The following is a 20,374-nucleotide window of genomic DNA, read 5'->3' on the forward strand; positions in this document are numbered from 1 at the left end:
GGGGAGAAAAATACAGTGAGATGAATTAATAATAATAAAAAAGCATACACACAATGGAGTATACAGATGTTGTAATTTGAAGTTCTACACCTGAAATTTATATAATGTTATTAACCAGTGTTATCCAGATAGGTTTAATGAAAAAACCTGTAACTCTAAATCAGTGTCAGTACCACAGAAGTGAATCACAAGTGCCCTGAGCATTCTTGGAATAGAGACAGAACAGCGGAATACATAATTCAAACATCCAATTAAACATCCTTCACTAAACCTTCCCCTGGTCTGCGAACAGAATAATCGATCTATGGGCTTGGGTTTATGTTTTACGTGTTCTACTCTGACATGAATGAGCAAACAAGCAATGATGTCATGTGTCAGATTCTTTTAAAAGTAGAAATAATTTAGCACATTGTAATAAACCCTTAGAATACTGCTTTAACCAGTGTCTTTTTTCCTCTCCAAGGTAAACAACTATACCAACGTTTTTTCTCTCATTTCTTTATTGGCTATTTATGAAATCAGTAACTACAACTACTAACGCACACAAAAGAAATATTCCAAACAATTCCCATTGGTGTCCTTACGACATGACCTGGGAAATTTGCAAGGATACAAATTTGACCTTCTAGTCCAGCTCACCTAAGTGAAGTGAGATATTCAAATGACAAACACAGTCAAGGAAAGGAACTGCTTGGGAACAAGATAGGTCTGCACCCTATCTTGTTTACTAAGTATGCCAGCAAATTCATTATCTTTGTCCTGGGTGTCTCGAATGGCCATGCTGATAAGTTACTCGGTCCCCAGTTCCCGGGACGTGCACTGTCTTAATGACATCTCTACGCAGTAGCCTTTGCTTCTACTCTGTTTCAGCCATCAGGTCACACGGCCACCCTCAGAGGATTTCCTACTCTCATACTTCACTGAACAAGTATGCAATGATCCCAAAGCTGCAATTTTGTCACAAGTGGACTCCTGAAAGCAGAGTCCTTCCCAATTCCTCACACTAATAGCAATGTGTGAACTACCTTCACATTCAGACACACTATCGGTTAGCCAACAACTATAGGATTTTAAAAACTGACTTAACTTTTTATCGCGTTTACGTTTTCTGGATTTTGTGGTGTAAGAGGATTTGACACAATACAAGACATCAAAAACAAGCCTGAGAAAACACTAGCAAGATACAAGGCTAATCATAATGACAGCTATTAGGTTTTCAATGCCTGTCAAGTTAATAGCATACAGGGCACTGGCTTCAAACCTTTGAACTTGAAAGGGACAATTCTTTTTGAGAATAGAAGTAACAGAATTCAATTTTTTTCTTTAAGGTCCAATTTTGACCCTAGTTCACACCAAAGTAAAAGGTAAATATTAGCTGTAAAGTGGCAAAAAAGTAGCAAACTAAAAAAAACATAATGATAATGAAAATTTCATTTTGATGGCCATTCAGTTTAAATCCAATACACAATATTTTCTTTCCAAAACCCACTATCTACTATTTATTCAAACAAAATCATTCTCAGCACCCTTAACTGAAAGCGTCTCAGTCAGTTAGAGGATTGATGAAATACTTCAAGAATGAGGCATTTCTTTGCTGGACCAATTTCCGAAGTAAAAAGTTGCAAATCACTGATCATTATTAAGTTATTGACGGTATTTATGACACCTTTACACAATAAAATGTTCTAGAAATGCATGAAAAACGAATCTTATTTAAAAGACTTTAATTTCCTCTCTGAGCTTGGAGTTAGGTGTCATTCACAATGTTTTTAAACATGTTCTGTGAACTCAACTTTCAAGAATCAAGCGTATACTTTTTTATCACCACAATGAAAAATCACTAGAGTGCTCACTGAAAGTATTTATGGAAAATTTAGTAAATGTAAGGCGTTGTGGTAAGTGATAAAGCAAACTATAGGAAACAGTTTGTGATCACAATCAATATTAACTTCTCTCCCTCACCATTTTTGTATTTAATATTGAACCATTTCAAGGTAGATCCCCTGTCCCCAGTTAATATATAGTTTTCCCTTCTAGGTATCTAAGTTTACATTTGGGTGGTGACCAGACCAGAGGCCTCTCCTGTAACACCACATAAAATATCACACCCACCATAGGCTTCCACATAGCACACCCCTTACCCAAATTAATATTTTCTTTTCTTTTTTCTTTTTTTCAATATATCTTTATTGATCTCAGAGAGAGAAAAGGAGAGGGAGAGAGATAGAAACACCAATGATGAGAGAGTCATTGATCGGCTGCAGCCTGCAACCCAGGCATGTGCCCTGACCGGGAATCGAACCCCAATTGCCTGGATCCTAGGTCGACGCTCAACCGCTGAGCCACGCCCGGCAGGGCCCAACTTACTATTTTCCAAGCCCCCCCACGACTTCCTGTTTATTTTGTCTGCCCCTCGCTGTACTGTATGCTCCGATAAGGGGAGGGAACCTAAGAAATATCTGTAAAATGAAGGAAGAAATTTCCTTTACTGGGTGTGCCCATAAGAATCTAGGTTTCTCTGCGTATAAAAACAAGCTGGTAATTTTTCTATAGAAACTTGATTTTAATTTTAAATTGTTAATTCATTTAATATGTAAGTGTCTGTGAATACATTATTCTTAGAATGGTTAGTATTCATATTTGCAAGTTTTTATAGGAGTTTCTTAAGTTAAGAACTCACCATTTATATTTTCAAACCAATATACCGCAATGACAGAACTGTATTTGTTTTAAAGAAAGCATACTTTGCAATTAAGCATCAGTATTGGGAATATTTGCTCTCAAGTACCACTTTTCATATGACAGGTTTTAATGTTAGTCTCTGAAGAGTTAAGCTACAATTTAAAAAATAATTACATCAGTTTTAAAGGCTCAACCTTCAAAGTAAATGCAGATTTTTTTAGAAAGATGGAAAAAAATCAATAAATATGGTTAAGAAATAGTGCCCATCTACCTTTGTCATGTGAGCCTATTAATTCCTTTATAAAATAACTGAGTGGTTACTTATAAAAACAATTATGCTTTTGAAAATTCATCCAATAGGAAGAACAGATATAAAGATGTTCGTTTTTTGATTAATCAAGCCTCAAACACTATTATTTTCTTTATTTTGAATTAAAAATAAAAATTATGTTGCTTCATTAATTTTACTGTAATCAAGCACGTGCAGACATGCAAAAATTAAACCAATGAGTTTGTAGTAACCGAGGGTATGAGGTCAGGCGTAAACTCCACAAATCTAGCTCACGTGAGGGGGATTAAACCTCTTGTTTTTCTTCCAATAAAATGTCTCCATGGAGTCAAACTACATTACAGTCACAAAGGCTTTGAAACTGAACCAAGCGACAGGAGCAATAGCTCATTTCTTCACTTAACACAAATGACTGTCCTTGATACAGCTGATCACTTACTCTCAGAAGTATCCTCTAAGGCTGAAAAGCAAGTTTCCAGCCTCTGGGCTGCCTGATTCTTCCACGAAGACAGTTCTGTGGGTTTCTACGGATGTGAATTGAGAGCGCAGGACAGATTACTAGATCCTTTAAGAAAGAGAATCAGGCAAAGAACAATTTCGTATCAGCAAAATAAATCGCCAAGAAAAAACTTTTCTGGCTCAATCCAATGTCTCAGCTAAAACTCCTCTGACCTTGGGAATGAAAAAACAAAGAGGAAGACCATCTGGAAATTAAGAGACACAAACACTGTCTGGGGCCCATCGCTAATAAGACCTTCAGAGTTCTCGATGTTGTTCATCTACAAAAGGAGGCTTATTGTTCTGTTCACTTTCCTGACATACTGATCTTGCTTATACCTTACAGATACCTCACATCTCTGCTCACTGACATGTACATACATGTGGCTGTGACAGCATCTCCTTCATTCCTCCCTGGATCCACTCTGGGCAGGATGTTCATTCCAGACACAGCAGCAATAATTACAGCTTCCACCTGAGCCCACTTTTTTCGGTTGAGCAGGACGGTGATAACTGGTGCAACGAAAGCCCACATAGATTCCTTGGGACTTTGCTTACTGATTCTTCAACATGTGCATACTTTAACTACAGGAACAGCAATCTCCTGCACTTTTAAATACCCTTAGCCTAATTTTGAAATTGAGATTGAAAATCTCTTTTCTAACGAGTAAAAGTATGCTAATTTCACTATCAGGTCTTAGAGAGGCAATAGCCATCGTCTGACTAGTAGTACCACCCATTTTATTTTGAAAACGCATTTCTTACAGAAATGCTGCATTCTCAAGCAGTCCTACCCTGATGAAGATCATTCCAGGCTTCCATTCCAAGATCAAAAATCTTTTGCTGGCACAGGAAATCTTCCACTTTTGCCCAGATTGGCAAAACTTGTTTATTCACTTTTCTAGAAAAGGTTTTGCTGAAAACTAAACCAAGCTTGTTCATAGCTCCATGCACACAGCTGGGAGTCAACTAATAACCGAGTTAATAATCGAGCCAGCAATATTAAGACACGTGTGGCAAGCTGCCAGGGCACACACATTTAAAACGGGTCTTTCTCATTTGTGTAAAAACTCTATGCTTTTTCCACATTTACATGCTGTTTAAATTTTTCAATGAGCACGAATTACCTTAATGTTTTACAAAAAGCCAAGTGAAATATGAAATATACATAAATACTTAATAAGTAAAATTTTATAACATGTACTCTAAAAATTTTATCTGTGGCATGTCATTTTTTGAAATTTAAATCAAATTCATTTGTTCTTATAGAGAACAAACTGCCAGTTTCCTGTGATAGTCTTAGCTGGTTGTTAAGTGCACTAGGCAGTAAGTGAAAAATCATATAGGTTTTTGTAAACTTTCAATTATGTGAGACTTAAATCTATCTATCCATCTTACATCACCATCATCATTATATATAGTGTAATAACTAACACACAGTACTTACTAGATGCCATCACGTTACATTCATACAAACTCTTACACTGTCTCAAGTATTTTACACATGTATTAACTCAATTATCCTCAACAACCATAAACATTATAATCCCCATTTTACAAGAAAAAAACTGAGACACAGAGCTAGCCCAAAGGCAATAGCTCAAAAGGGACAGAGCCAAAATTTAAGTAAACCCAGGCGATCTTGCCCTAATCCAGGGTCTTGATCAGTGTGGGCTGCTACCTTCCCTGGATAGGTGAGAACCTCAGACTCAGACATCTCACTGGTCCTGAAATCAACAAGACAAATGGAACAATTCCACACTTTCCATAGAGCTGGGCTTTTAGAAACCTCTCATCTTTCCCATTTTAACCACTACCTTCTTTCTTAAAACACTATAATCCTAGCAAAGTTCAAGCTAAATCTGTATTGCATGTCTGTCTGTTTTTTTAAATGCAGCCACATAAACTAAATCTAAATAAAATGCCATCTTAGCTCCCTTGTGCAAGCTAAGATTTCACACATGGGAACCTGAATCCTCTGTATCAATCAAGCATCACTTTTTTATAATTGATGAACATGTCCAGGCTCCCCCTCACCCAGTGAATTTGCTTTAATCCTAAAGCAGTCATTCTAATCCAGTTTTTGGTGGAGCTCTGCTTCTAAAAAGGTACCAGTAAAGCATATCTATTAGAATTAAGCTGAAGAAAAAAATTCACCAAATAGTTTTTCAAAGAAAAACACTAGTGTCCTCACTGAAACGGTTATTTCTTAAGCTATCCTCAATAAACTGAAGACATGGTTACATAACATTTCCCTCTTCACTACGGTTTCCATTTGGTGGAGCTCTACTAAATGCAGTTTGAGAGTTCAGCTACTGTTTGCTTTTCCTTTTAAAACAAACAAACAAAAAGTAACAGATATCTGTATTGCTTAAACCTGCCACTTGTTCAGGGGGGCTGTGCATTCCTTCAACTTAGCTTCCTCCACCTGCCACCCCTCGGTCTTGCTCCAGCCACTCAAGGGTTTGCAGGTGAGAGTATTTAGCATCAATCCCACTCCACACATTTGTCTGGGAACCCACTATGAGAAGGAAACCATTTCATAGTCGGGTCAAACACAGACAGGTAGAAAATCACCAACAAGAACCAAAAAAACAACCAAAGCTGTCTCTTCCACCTTCCTGGTTGCTGCCCAGGGAACCCCTTTTTGCATTACGCCCTCCCTGACCAACGTCTTACTGAAGATACAGGGCTCTCGGATCCTGCTTTTCAGCTCCTTCCTTTCGACCTCTCAGTTGCCCACTCCTCTCGAGAACGTTCCCCCTCCCACCTTTCCTCTAGGTCTCAGGCTCTGTCATAGCTCACGAACATACATTTATAATGATTTCTGTATTGTCTGTCCTCTCCACCAGACTGGAAGCTTCATGAAGGAAAAGGCTGTTTTGTCCATCAGAGTATACCCTCAGAGCCGGACAGGACTTGGCCCAAGAAGAGTACCAATAAAAATGCCCCCACTAATAAGTAGATGGAGAGGTTAATGAAATCAGCCTCCACACTTGCTAATCTTTCATGGTTTAAGAGCCTCATCTGGGCCTGGCAGGGTCTCAGCCGGGCACAGGGAAATGAAAGGTGAAGACAGAGGCCCCACCCAGGCCCTCAGGTGAGAGAGAGAGAGTGTGTGTGTCCGTCTGGGAGGGGAAAAGTGGGAGAGGCATGTAAACAATTACTGTAAAATGACCTGACTTCCACTCCCCAGATGCGCATACAAACCCGGCTGAAAATGAACTAGTAGAGAATTCTCCACAGTTATCTCATCCTATTGCTGCTGCTTCATTCTTTATACACAGGTTTAAACTGCCAACGCTTTTACTGAGAGCCCCACTTAATCTGTACTTTCCTCCTGGTACTTAACACTTTCTATTTTCTTTTATAATCATATGCCTGACTTATTTACTTTGCAAAGTTCCTGGGAGTTGGAGTGAGGGTGGGAAGACATGAGGTGTATACAAACTAAACCTTACCTCGTGGAGCTTTGCATCTAAAGCAAACTGGTAAGGTTTATCTTTACATACCAAAATTGATATAGGGAGGCAGAGAGCAAAGAATGCACTAATGATCGATGCTTTGTAAGCTCTTAAGGTAATACTTGTCCCCACCTAGGTCACATTTGCACAAATAGGATGCACATGTCTACTGAAATTGATTACACTTCTTCAGTGGTAGTTTAGTGGTCACATAAAAGGCACATAATAGAAATGCTTCTTCCTAGAATGACTGACAACATTCATCTTCACACAAATATCTGTATAGAAGTCTCCCGTGTGCCATAAACAGCAACATAACATAGGGGGATCCTCCAGCAACAAGGAGAAAGCCTTATCCATAGACTCAACCTGTTTTCCTTGAAACAAATATTCAATGGATCACATTTTTTTTCAATTGGCTATTCCTAATTTAACCTTGTTACCTACTGGGCTGCAGGTTCCTTTTTGTTTCCGCAATCAGAACCAGAGATCCTCAGTCCCTCTGCAGTACTTCTCTGTAGTACTAATAGCATCGCAACTGCCATCAGACGCCTCTGCTGGGTAGGGTGACAGGAGGGAAGCTTTTGTGCCCTGCTAGTGATCATGGTCCCCACTGATTAGCAAGAAACTCCTTATAGATCACCATCAAACCTTGGCTTCACTATTTTGTGTGTAGGCGTCTGCCTTTCAGGCCGCACTCCTCAGTATGGATAGGATTCTACAATCTATGAATTAGCACCACTATCATAGCAGATAATTGTGATTAGATTACCCCCCCAATATAGGAAAATAAAATAAAAATTTAAGGAGAAGCAAGTTAAAGGAATAAATGTCGGAGCTTTTACAATTCATCCTTTCTGGATACACCAGGCAAAATCATTAACCTATGTAATAACGCTTCCACCAAAAGCAGAGTTCCATTATCACTGCCCTTACTGGAGTCTTTATAAGAGACACCTGCAGCAGACCTGTTTTCTAAGCCCTACAAAGGACAGTCAAGTCATAATTACATCTTTTCAGTAGACACAGATACAGCTGGATAAGCCCCCTTCAGACCTCATTAGAGTGAATTACACACTCTTCCACCAACGCTGGGAAAAATGGACTAATGGGAATCTCACCTCCACTCTTTGAAAGAGGTAACAATAGCCAGAGAAAATGTCCAAAAGGATGGCAGAAAAAGCAAAGAAATGCATTCCAAAGGCCAAAAAACAAACTGAATCATATTTGCCTACACGCTCTTTTTATACAGAAAAAAAATGCTTGCTCAGAAAAGTTAAATATTTGTCAAAAGCTTCAAATATAAAGGTTATGATATGAGTTAATTACTGTATTATCACTTTATTTGCTTTTTAAAATGTAGTAAATCAAGAAAAAAAGTAATTGTAGGAGTAAATTTAAGTCATCGGAGAAATGAGAGTTCCCTTAATTAAATGCATTTTTAAAAAATATATGGAAAACTAGATTCTTTAACTCTTAAAAACAATTTATCTTAACTAGCCCTATGCCACTTCCTGAGCCACTTGTAGGTAAAAGACAGAAAGGGGGGAAAGTTCAATGACCCCGTCAATTAGGGACTAAAAAACTGTAAGGGTGTGATAGTCTGTACAGTCTCAGTGAAATTACAGAAAAACACTTGTCCGGAAATCGTATTTTTGGAAAATTACCATGAGGTAGGGGAAGAGGAGGGGGTGGGGCGCGGGGAGGGGCGCTTGCAAAATGGTAAATGCCGAACGGGACCCCACCGAGGGGAACTACGACCCCTCTGCCCGACTGGCACGCAAACAACTTCTAAGCATCTTTAGATGAAAAGAAAAACAGTCGTTTTGCACGAGCGCCGGCTGAAGGTTCGCGAGTGGGATGAATGGGGAAGACTTGTTATACACCTAGCGGTGGGAGGCTTTCACCAGGCTGCAGCCTCCACACAGCTTTTCTTTGCTGCACTGCAGAGGCGCCATCTTCTCCGTCTTAATCTTCACTCAATTCAGTCCTTTTATCTGCACCCTACAAAAAAAGCCTGGGAGCACCCTCCCCAGCAGCCCGCGCCCCCCGGGGCTGTGCACGCGAGGGCCGGGCGCTCCAGCGAGGAGGCCGCGCCGCGGGCAGACAAACGCCTCCTTTGCTGCACAGCAGGGGCGAGCTCGTGACTCCCGCACCGCCCGGGCCACTGCGCACCCCGCGCCCCGCGCGCTCCTCCCCGCGGACTTCACAGCCCAGCACGGAATTAGCGAGTCTCGGCGGCGACGGGTGGGAGGCGGAGGCGCCCGGAGCCCCGCCACCGCCGCCCCAGCAGCGCCCCTGCCCCCCCCGGGACGGCCGCGCCGCGCCAGCCGCGGAGCCGGGGGAGCCTCGCAGGCGCGCCGACTCCCGCGGCTCGTCCCGCCGCGCCCCGGGCTGGCCGGGGCGGGGTGTCGTGGCTTTTGTTCCCGGGGACCTTCTCCCTCTCGCCGAGACGCTGAAGGTGCGAGCGAACGCCCGAGGTGGGGGAAGGTGCGAGGTGGGTCTCCGACCCCTCCCCTCCCTCGAACTCAACACAAAAGGGAGACGCAGAAACGGGCAAAGTTTGCCTGCGGAAGGCGGCGCGCGACCCCCACGGGGGTCGCACTCGGGAGGCCGCCGCGGGGAGGAAGGCGGCGGGGAACGCGCAGGGGCGAGGTGGGGATGCGGAGGGAAGGTGAAACGGGGTGGGGGGGGGGCAGCTTCCCGAGCCGTCCCGACTCCTCCCCAGGGCCCGAGAGAAAGGGAAGGGCAGCGACTGCGCTCTGGGGACAGGATCCAGGGGCGCAGCGTTTTCGATTTTTACCCCACGTGCTCCACCTGGATGTCCCTCGCCTCCCCCGGTCCCAGCCCCCGGCCGCAGGGACAGAGTTAGGGTCTGAGCTCGGGATCGCCTCCTCTGCTCAACCCCGAGTGAAGGGACCCCGGGACCCAGACACTTCGCCCGCTCCCCCTCCGCCCGCTGGAGCGCGCGTCCCCCGGATAGGGCTGGGCCGGAGGCTGGGATGCGCAGGGCGACCGCAAGCGAGGGTGTTGGGTGCTGAGGGTAGAGGGGTCTTCTCGACTGCCCCCCCCCCCCGGCTTCTCGGGATTAAAGACTTGGGGGGGGCGGCTCCGCACCGTCCTCCCTCCCCCTATTCCGAAGGGCGGCACCCACCTCCAGAGCCCGAGCCGTCCAGGCGGCCAGTAGGATCAGTGCCAAACCGGGCAGCATCGCGACCCTGCGCGGGGCACCGAGTGCTCTGCTGTGGGAGTGCGGTCCGCCGCGCGCGCGCTCTGCCGGTGCCGCCGCCGCCGCCGTCCCCGTGGCTCCCGCGGTCGCGCTGCTCCGGGTGCTCTCGCCCGCTGCCGCCGAGGAAACTGGCGGAGCAGGAGCCGGGCTGCAGGGCTCGGAGCCCCGCGAGTCAGCTGATCCGGCCCACCCCGCCCGGCACCCGAGGGGGACCCCTAGCGGAGGCGCCGCGGCGCTGCGCGCTCGGGCCCGGAGCGCACACAGGTGCGGCGCCCCCGCGCCTCCCGCGCCCCGCGCGCCTCCGCCGCCGCCCGCGGCCGGGACCCCCGGGTAGGAGGAGGGGGAGTCCGGGACCCGCGGAGGGACGGTGCGGGGCGGGCAAGGTGAGTCGCAGGACGCCGGGCTCCGGGGAGTCGGCAGCGCTCCCCGCTCGCTCCCGCGAGCTTGACTCAGCCGAGCGCGCGGGCCTCTCGGGATGTCACGGGGCGGGCTGCTGCTGGGGTGCGTCTTTTTAGCCGCATTTCGATTTTCATCCGGGCCGGGAGAAGCGGGGGAGGCGTTTTAAAAAGAGAATGGGAACGAGATCAGTGTAAAGGAAACAGAATGTCGTCTTCGCTTGTTGAGAGAGCAAAAGCCTCATCCCCCCCCCCCCCCAGTCAAAAGCAGCCACAAGCAACCTGGAATTTCTATGTTTAGAACGAACCAAAGGAGAAAGGAGTCGGGCTGGTGAAGAGGCTGGCGACCCATTTACTTACCCTTGAAAGAAAGGTTTAAAAAATTTTTGTTGTTTATTTGTTGTGCGTTTTTTGTTTTGTTTGGGGGGGGCGAGAGGGGGGTCTTAAGAGAAGAGGCCGGTCAGCAGGGATCCTTTTATTTCTTTTTCTTTGTCAGACAGGGATAGGACCTACATCAGCGATGGGGTGAAGTGAAAGTTAAGAGGGAGAGGGCCTGTAGAGATGATTCTTACTCGACCCCCATAACTAAGAACTTCTGACCTCAAACTTTGCCCTTGTTCTTTATTGTGTCTAGAATGATCTAGAATTGTCCATAGGTGTCCCTTCCTCTTGACCCGAAGGAGCATGGGTCACCAAGCCTCAGTCCACTGTGGGGCCAGTGGGAGGGAGTGTGTGAGGTCCTGGCTGGGCCAGGGGGTGGTGACTTCCTGAGAAGTCAGCATTCACCTGCCAGCTTCCCTAAAGGCTCTTTTCATCTCCCCGCCCCCTCCAACCCTGACCCTTGGATTACCTTTTCCCCTGAGTGTCCTTGGAAAGTCCTCAACAAATAGCAACAAATATTTGTCATCATGCAATATTTCTTTACATGCCTTGTCACTTCCTACGAAAAGCCAATGAGGCCCTTGCTAGTATTATTCCTACTTCTATAAGTCAGGGAACGCAAGCTAAGAGAATTCCCAAATCTGACAGCAAGTAAGTGACATGAAGTTGGTACTGCAGGGGAAATCCTAAGTGACAGCAAAACCCAGTTGCTTCCTGAACACATTTACCCAACACCGTAGCTCCCTGACGGTCCCAGGTTCGAGCAATTGAAGGCACCTGAACGCAAAGAGAAGTGTGGCTTGGAGATGGAGAGGGAGCAGGATCAGCCACGCATTTTGCAAAACGAAAAGGCAGGACCCTTTTTTTCCAAAATTAAGAATTTTAAGTTGGTGGCACAGATTGTTAAACCAACCATGGGGTCCTTCTGAGCACAGGGCCCTGTGTGACTGCATGAGTTGCATCCCATGAAGGCAGTCCTAGGAGGGGGGAGGCAACTTTTAAGAGTAAGGGACTTTTATTGAGCACGGAATTCAAATACACAGAAGCAAGGTTATAATCTATAGAAATGAAAGTCCTTGGACTTAGCGGTTTCCCCTTCCATGGTTGAAATTCACCACACTCCCACATTCCCTGGACAGGATGTTCTCCCAGGGAAGATGATTAATGACTGACTGTCAGAATGATGGGCAGTCCTTACATTTCCTCCCGCTCCATTACCACTCAGAGATCCTGATGGCTTTTACTTTTCAGCCACTATCTCTGTTCTGTATCTAATGCCATTTCCTGCCGTGGGGTATCTTTCAGATTCTCGAGCAGAAAATAGAGGAACATCCCTAGTGAGAACCCTACAAATGTCCAACCACCAGTTGGCTGGCATCTCCCAACATTCCCAGCCCAGACTTAAATGCCTCAACTTGTGAGATGTTTATCATCCCTTCAAACAGTGCATTCTGTCTTTGGGCTGTTCTGGCTTCTACAAAGTTCTTACCTCCTTACCTTTTCTTGAACCTCCCGCTCAGATGTCCTTGTACCCCGTGACCAAGCTGAATAAAGCTTTTCCACACCACATATGTTCACATATTTGCCAGCAGTTTTCATGATGCTTCTGCCTCCAGCGTCCTCTCTTCTCAAGGTAACAGGCACGTCCTTCAACGGATGTTCAGATGGCATGGTCTTTGGTTCCTCCCCAGCAAGCCCTGGGCTTTCTCCTCTAAATGTGTTCTGGTTTGTTGACAATACTCCGTGAGTGCTCTGCCCATTGCAGCATGGGGTGTTGTCTTGCCCACCTCAGTGTGCAGCCAAACGTCATCATTCAGTTTTGTCAACTCAGATTGGTCACACTAGCCATCAGTTCTCCCAGATCTATTTTATGTGTAGCACTGTGAGCCACATCTGTTACCTTGTGTTTAGGATGTTATCTGTGCCCCACAAATATCCCAAACAATCGCTTTTGAAAAATGTTTTTATTGACTTTTAGAGAGAGAGAGAAACACCCATGAATCAACATTGAGTGGCTGCCCCTTGCACGCCCCCTGCTGAGGATCGAGCCCACAATTGACCCGGAACTAGGTGGATGCTCAACCACTGAGCCATACAGGCTGAGCATCCCAAACAATCTTAATCAAAGCCAGAAGGTGAGCCCTGTATTAGTTTGCTAGGGCTGCCGTAACAAAGAATCTCAAACTGGTTGATTTAAACAACAGAAATGTATTGTCTCACAGTTCTGGAGGCTAGAAGTCTGAGATCAAGGTGTTGGCAGGGTTGATCCCTTCTGGGGCTTTTCTCCTTGGCTTGCAGGTGGCCTTCTCCGTGTCTTCATGTGGCCATCCCTCTGTGTGTGTCTGTGCCCTGATCTCTTCTCATAAGGGCATGTACAATAGGAAGAATCTTGACTACGGCAAATAAAGACCAAAGGAAAGGTGGATGAGAGATGAATGTTGGGTGTGGCTGTGGTAGTTTTCTGTGATGACTGATGGCCTGTCCCCAACAGAGGAGCTGAAAACCATTCAGATGAAGTTACCATGATATTACAAAAGAGCAGATATGCTTCGTTGTGTTTACTTGTAAAAACCAAATAGTCACAAGGAGATTAAATATTTGTGAGATGAACCCTAAATACTCCAGTAGATACTGTGTGAGAAAGAAGTGAATTATATATGTTACTCAAGGTTATTTTCTAATACATGATGCATTAGAATGATAATTTTTGAAAAACGAACAGTAACATCCCCTAGCACAATTTCCAAACTGTGTACCGTGGAACCCTGTGACTAAGTGCATACGCATACGTGAAAAGAATTCTGGAATCAAATAAGTTTGAGCAGTAAGTGGTTAAACAAAATTTCACAAATACCGTTACCTTAGAATGCCTACGAACCTTTAAAATGCGACCATGCATTTTCAGTTTTAAAGAAGGTACCTGTTTATGCAGCATCCCTCTCTATTTTTGCCAAAACAGATGGGTTCTTTCCACTGGAAGGTGTTTCCATGCATGACCTTGAAGATAAATAAACAGAGGGAGAAAGTAGGAGTATTAGGCTGACAGACATTTTAAAGTAGGGCATAACAGATGCCATTAACAAGCACTCTAAAGTTTAAAGCAGGAGTTAAAATGTGTGTTACATGGAAGACACTGGAAGAGAGTCTTTGAATATTTATAACACAAATGTGCAAGTATATGACCAGCTTCTTCCCAGTTTCAGGGAGAAGTAGGACAAAATCCAATTCACATTTGAGACAGCTTCTCTTTAAGTTTTCCTGTGTGAAAGGAGGAAGCATAGCTACGTTTACAAAGATAAGCCTAGGATAAGACTGGAGCTCATTGCACTGCCTTTAATCTTCGCGGACGGTGGCCCCGAAGAAGCGCTCAGGACCTCTACAAAGATGCATGAAGGGCTCCAGAAAGGAGGGTTGAAGGAGATAGCAGTGGGGTTAATTTTAAGACGCCTTTGCTGAAATGTCTCATACAGTATACATAGAGAGCAAAGGCGTAAGGAGATCTAGAACTCTCTAGGTGAAAAATAAATAAATCTGAATTTCCACGGTTTTCCTCTGTTAGTCCCTACTGAAAAATTCATTTACTGCTAATGGTGTCACGCATCCCTGTCAGTCCTCATTATTGTACCAGAAAGAAAAAGAAGGGAAAGGTTTAGGGAGCCTGGTCTGAAAAGGAATGTGGTTATCTCTGTTTTCCAGTTATCAGTGAAAACAGAGTCTGTTCTCTAAACCTTGCAAGGTCTGGCGCCCAAGGAACCACCTTGTTCTGGTGGGTTTGTGAAGCCTGGTAAGAGACACCAACTAAATTAAGAGGGGAACTAGGCAGGCCCATTTTCTTTTGCAAAGGAAGGGTGAAATGAGACAGAAATCAACTGGGAAAAGTGGAGAAAACACAAATGTTGGTTTTCTAGAGCCCTGGCATTAACCCTGGCTTAAATCTTGGAAATTAGATTTGCTTAGACTCAGTTGTACCATTTCAGCCTCAACAACTTGGGAGCTTCTGGGAAATGTTATTTTTTTAAAAAAAATCGGGTTCTATCCACATTATTTGGTGCTTTTCCACCAGAAATCTCTAAACAACTCTGAAAGCCATGTGCAGGCTGTGTCCAGAAGAAGGTAGACCAAGGTATTAGAAACTGAACTGGTGTAACTGAAGTCTTATAATGCTGTCTCAATAATTCAACACCCAGGAAACATCCATGAGATTTTTTTTTTTCAGTCAAGGTGAAAAAGCTCAGGTAATCACGAGGATGTGCCTTCGCTCAGAGGCTTCCTTCCTTTCAGAATTCACCTTCAGTGATAGTTGTTCAATGTAGGATTTAGCCTCATGAACCAAAGCACAGGGACAACCTAGAGCTTCACTAGTTTCTTGGGAATAAGAAGATTGGAGCTCTCTTACCTGTCACATCTGAAGAGAAGATATTCGGTGGCTGGCCCAGAGGCCTTTTTGTCTCATTTCTGAACTCCTGTGGTGAGGAAGGATAGGATTTTACACAATTTTCCTCCAGTCTGAACACACCAGGGTGCTTCCACCACCATCCTATAATACCCTGTGACTGACCCTTTCACCTCCAACTCTCTTCCAGTTCCCATGAGCTGAAGAGGAACCAGAATTACAGTGTTTAGAAGAGAAGCCAGCATGGTGTTCATCTAAGCCAAGCCTTTCATTTGATGAAGACTCGTTGGCCACCCGGAGAAGGAGAGTAACGTGCGTGTGGTCATGTGACTGTGTATTGGCAAAGCTTGTCCCTGGTTCCCCTGACTTCCCGTTCTCATTTCATTTTGTGATGCTTCCCGCATCTGGTGATCTCACCAGACCCGAGTCACGAAGACAGTGGGCTGGGGGGACCAGCCAGGCTTTATGAAGTAATGCAATTTTCCTGATCTAAAGTTGCTTTATCTTCCTAGAAACTTAGAGTCGGCTTAATTTTAATAATATATTTTCTGTTACTTAATATATGCTAAATATTATCATTTCAACATGTAATCAGTGTCAGAGTTATTAATGAGATGTTTGACATCCTTTTTGTGTACTTTGTCTTCAAAGGTTGGTGCGTATTTTATACTGACAGCTCATCTCAATTCAAAGCAGACACAATTCAAGTGCTCAGTAGCCACATCTGGCTGGTGGCTACCATAATGGACAGTGTGGGTCTCGGTGGTGGTGATGAGGGTGTAAAGGCTGCATTATCTCTATAGCACATTCTTTCCAGAATACAAATGTATTATAATATGCTCAATTATATATACATATAAATATACATATATATATATTTAAATATACATGTCTATATATATTTATAACCCTTTGTTAACTTGACATGTTTTAAAATTATTCTGCTAATAACATTGTTATTATCCACTCTACTGAAATATTTCAATATCTTACTTTATGTGCAGCATTCCTTAAAGTCATCTCCAAATTCGATATGCTTGCCTTGGGCATCTTCATGTGTTTGTGAAGACAGGATTACTAAATACCCTTCAGTTGTAATGTTTTTTATTATTATTATCTAGCCGGGTCTAACTATATCTAAATATGTACCTTATCTAACCCAATATAGCTTGTCCATAAAAGTATCACAAGAGTCATGTGCTCTGTTGAAGTCCAAAAATGCCATGCCAGCCACACTTACCTAATGGAGATTAGTGTGGCATGCATTTCCTGGTGGGTCTGTGTCACAAAGCGATAGTTGGCTAAAACAGGCTAAATAGTGGTGAACTCTTGTTGGGTCCTTGAAAATTAGCAAGGTGGAAATGACAGGGTCAGCCAATGCCTAAAGTGAACCTTGTTAATGTACCAGGAGAATTCTGATGGGCAGCCTTTAGTCTTGAAAGTTTTCAGCACTCTCTGTCTCTCTGTCTCTGTCTCTCCATCTCTGTCCCTGTCTCTCTCTCTCTTCCTCTCTGTTGAAGCTTTCTTGAAGTATAATTTGCATACTATAGTTAAACCAATTAAAAGTATACAATTCAATGGTTATTAGTATATTCACAGATGTGTACAACCATCACCACAGCCAATTTTAGGACATTTTTATCACTACTAAAAGAAGCCTCATATCCTTTCACCCTCCCTTTCCTCCCTCTCTCCAGCCCTAAGCAGCCACTAATCCACTTTATGTCTCTATAGATTTACATATTCTGGACATTTCATATGAATGGAATAATAAAGTATGTGGTTTTTTCTTAACCTGTTTCTTTCATTCAGCATAATGTTTTCAAGGTTCACCCATGTGGTAGCATTTATCCATACTTTATTCTTTTTTACGGCCAAATAATATTCCTTTGTACAGATATACCACATTTTGTTTATCCATTTGTCAGTTGGTGGACATTTAAGTTGTCTCCTTCCTTTTGTCCATTATGAGTAATACTGCTCTGAAAGTTCACACACAAGTTTTTGTGTGGATATATATTTTTATTTCTCTTGGGTTGAATACCTAGGAGTAGAATTGCTGGATTTCAGCTGTCTTTTGATGCTCTTATTATGGGACAGGTCAAGAGGTAGTAACACCACCCTCATCTCCCTAAAACACTTTTTAAAAATAATCCTAAATTTTCTAGATGTTTGTTCACTCGGTTAATAATCTGAACAATTACTGCAAATCAGGTAATGTTCTAGGCACTGGCAGCTTTAGTAGGCACTCTGGGTTTGTCTCTTCAGGGTCTAAATGGAACCTGACAGAAAGATAATGACTTTTACCTGCGGCAGGCATAACTGGAGACTGCCTTATGTAGGAAAACAGAAAGAGCCCTTACCCTGCAGCTTTCTTGGTTAACTAAGCTATCATCATTTCTTAGCTCCTCTCACAGAAGCTTCTTGTTTCCACTGCTTATTTATGCATTCATTCTGTACTCATTAATTTCCTAATACATTCATTCAATACAAATTGATTATGCACCTACACTCTGTCAATCACTGTGCTAGATTTGATGGATATAAAGACATTCACTTCTTGTCAGAGAGAAATAACTCACATAGGTTCTTATAATACAATGTTGTCTGATGAGATGTTCCTACCCATTTAAGGGTCACTGGGGAAGACTTCCTGAAAGGTGGACCTGTGGAATGTGAATGTAGGGACTGGAATAGGGGTGGCGAACCTTCCAGGAAGAGGGAACAGTTTAAGTAGATACAGAAATAAGAAATATCATGGTGCAAGTAGTTTTAGTATTGCTGATCATAAAGTGCTTCTGGGACAAAGAATCCTCAAAGGGGAAATAAATTGTTTAATATGTAGCCTGCCAGTGGGAATTAATGATTAAGATAAAAAAGATTATGAAATAATTTATAACTGCTCACTAAATAGCTGTGTGACATCAGATAAGCCATTAACTTCTCTGTGCATCAAATGTTAAGTGGGAAATAGACTTCATGAATATGTCCTTTCAAAAGTGACTCATGAATTGCTAAAAAAACAAAAAAGGTAAAGCCCTAAAGAACTTTCTAATATTTTCCCCAATATAGCCAAGGCTTGGACAGATAAAACTGCATAAAATGAAAGAACTGTTTTAGATTAGATCCCAGATTAAACAAATTAAAGTGAAGCTCTCTGAAAAAAGGAAACAGGTGAATTTCAAACCTGGCTTGGCACCCCGATGATGTTTTCTGCCTAGAGAAGGAAATTCCCAACTCCCAAGTTCAAGTCTGCACTTACCCTTCTGAAACTCCACCATCTATGATTCATGAGAGGGCACGCCTTTTATGTGACCTCAAACCCTTCCCTAATAGTTGTTTGGGAACATTTGACGTGTCTCTACAGATTGTGGATATTGGATTGTGAGTCTATGTAGCTGTCCCATAGTGCCCATGGTACTCATTTCTTCATAGATAGAGTAGTTGCTGTGTTCTCCTGTAAAATTTGGATATTTCCAGGTCTTAAAGGTTATATAGGGGGCTCTATCAGGAGCTGCATCGCATTTTATTCTTAGATGTATGCTATCAGTGGCCACCAGTCCCCTCTCCCTTCTTGAAGGCTCTACATCTGTATCCTTGATCTTCTCTTGCTGCCTCTAGGTCTACGCAGCCACACCCAGCAAATAGTTGCCCCAAGTGCCCGGGTAACCCCGTACATTGGCCACGTGCCGGCCTTCAGAACCTTTGTTCCCCTTCATTGCTCCTTACTGACAAAGCAACATGGAAGACCAGAGAGTAGCCTTGATGCCCCATAACTGTCCCCGGATGAGGGGCCCAGTCACAAATGCACAAGCCCAAGAGGGAAAGAGACGGGGCTGCGGGTGCTTCTCCACCCCCTCGAGCACCCTGAGGGGGTGATAGTCATTCCTGTGACAGAGGAACGAGAAATCTGTGGCATGGAAAATGAACAGGGAAGAAGGCACGATGGGACCTGCAAGACACCAAATAGAAGGGGTGAGTGAAGAAACAGGCTCGCCCTGAGCCAGAGGACAGGCTTCAGGGAAGCAGCTAAGGCCCGTGTTACCAAATGGCTCTAACTCCTGCGCTGTCCATGGCAATGCTCCCTGAGAAGGGCTGTTGCCAAAGAGGGCCTGTGGCCATGGATGAAGGGAGCCCTTACCCGGGCGAAAGCAAAACTTCCAGACATGCGGGTAAGTCTGCTGTTAACCCACATGATACAGAAATTTCCTCAATTGCCACTATTTTTATGATATCAAATGTGAAAGTTGCAAAATCTGCTCCCATTTTATATAGTGGCTATCATTCATGAAATGCAATTTCCAGAATTGAATTCCTGGGATAAGGCCATGTTCGGAGTGTGAGGTTTTATTTTACGCATCTTTAAGCATTCTGTTTTCATCTGCTTCATGATTTTTCAGTCGTCCAGTGGCAGGTTACCAAATTACTGCAGTTTTATTGTTTTACACATAATATTTACATATTGAAAACATAATTCATACACATATTGCTAAGACAATAGAGCTCAACCATCCATCCATAAGAAATTCAATTTTTCTTTGTAAAATTAAATATCAAAAGAGAAACCTTCTGGGAGGCCTGTGTGCCCACCCCCGAGATCTTGCCCCTTTGCTTCAAGGTGGGACAATTTTTGTGGTGTCACTCTTGTTCCAAAACTCATGGGATCTAGTCTCAGGCTGAGACTAGACTTCAGCTGAAACCACATCTTTGCTTTGCTTCACCCCCACCCTATCCTGTGTCCTTTTAAGTTTCTTCTGAAACATTCCTTCAATAAATCCCTTGCATAAAGACCCCTATCTCGGACTCAGCCTGTGAGAAACTCCATTTAAGACTCTGTGAAAACACTCATGAGTCTCAAATGAGAGCAAATATTGAAAAATGCTCAAATAAAGTGTTATAAACCGTTTTCAGAAATAGGACATTTATAAAGTAATAAAATATCCATTTAAAATATAAAATATGCATAGAGGCTTGATAACTTTGACACACAGTGACAGAGTAATGTGAAAATTGTGTACAATTATTGACATTCAAGTAATAGAA

At 43.5% G+C, this 20,374-nt stretch overlaps 1 protein-coding gene across 4 annotated transcripts in view; it reads right to left on the reverse strand.

Moving 5' to 3' along the window:
• APP (amyloid beta precursor protein) overlaps positions 1-10,237 on the reverse strand; it is a 192,010-nt gene extending 181,773 nt beyond the window's left edge. For 2 of the 4 annotated variants that reach the window (XM_016197634.2, XM_016197633.2), the window contains exon 1: positions 10,088-10,234. In XM_016197634.2, coding sequence (XP_016053120.2) covers positions 10,088-10,144 — 57 coding nt within the window. In that variant the 5' untranslated portion in view covers positions 10,145-10,234. Of the gene's footprint in view, positions 1-10,087 lie in introns of all 4 variants that reach the window. The other 2 variants (XM_016197637.2, XM_016197635.2) reach the window with 2 other exon arrangements.
• Positions 10,238-20,374: the final 10,137 nt, after the last annotated feature.

The sequence above is a fragment of the Miniopterus natalensis genome, chromosome 6 (assembly GCF_054644295.1).
Source record: "Miniopterus natalensis isolate mMinNat1 chromosome 6, mMinNat1.hap1, whole genome shotgun sequence".
Lineage (NCBI taxonomy): Eukaryota > Metazoa > Chordata > Mammalia > Chiroptera > Miniopteridae > Miniopterus > Miniopterus natalensis.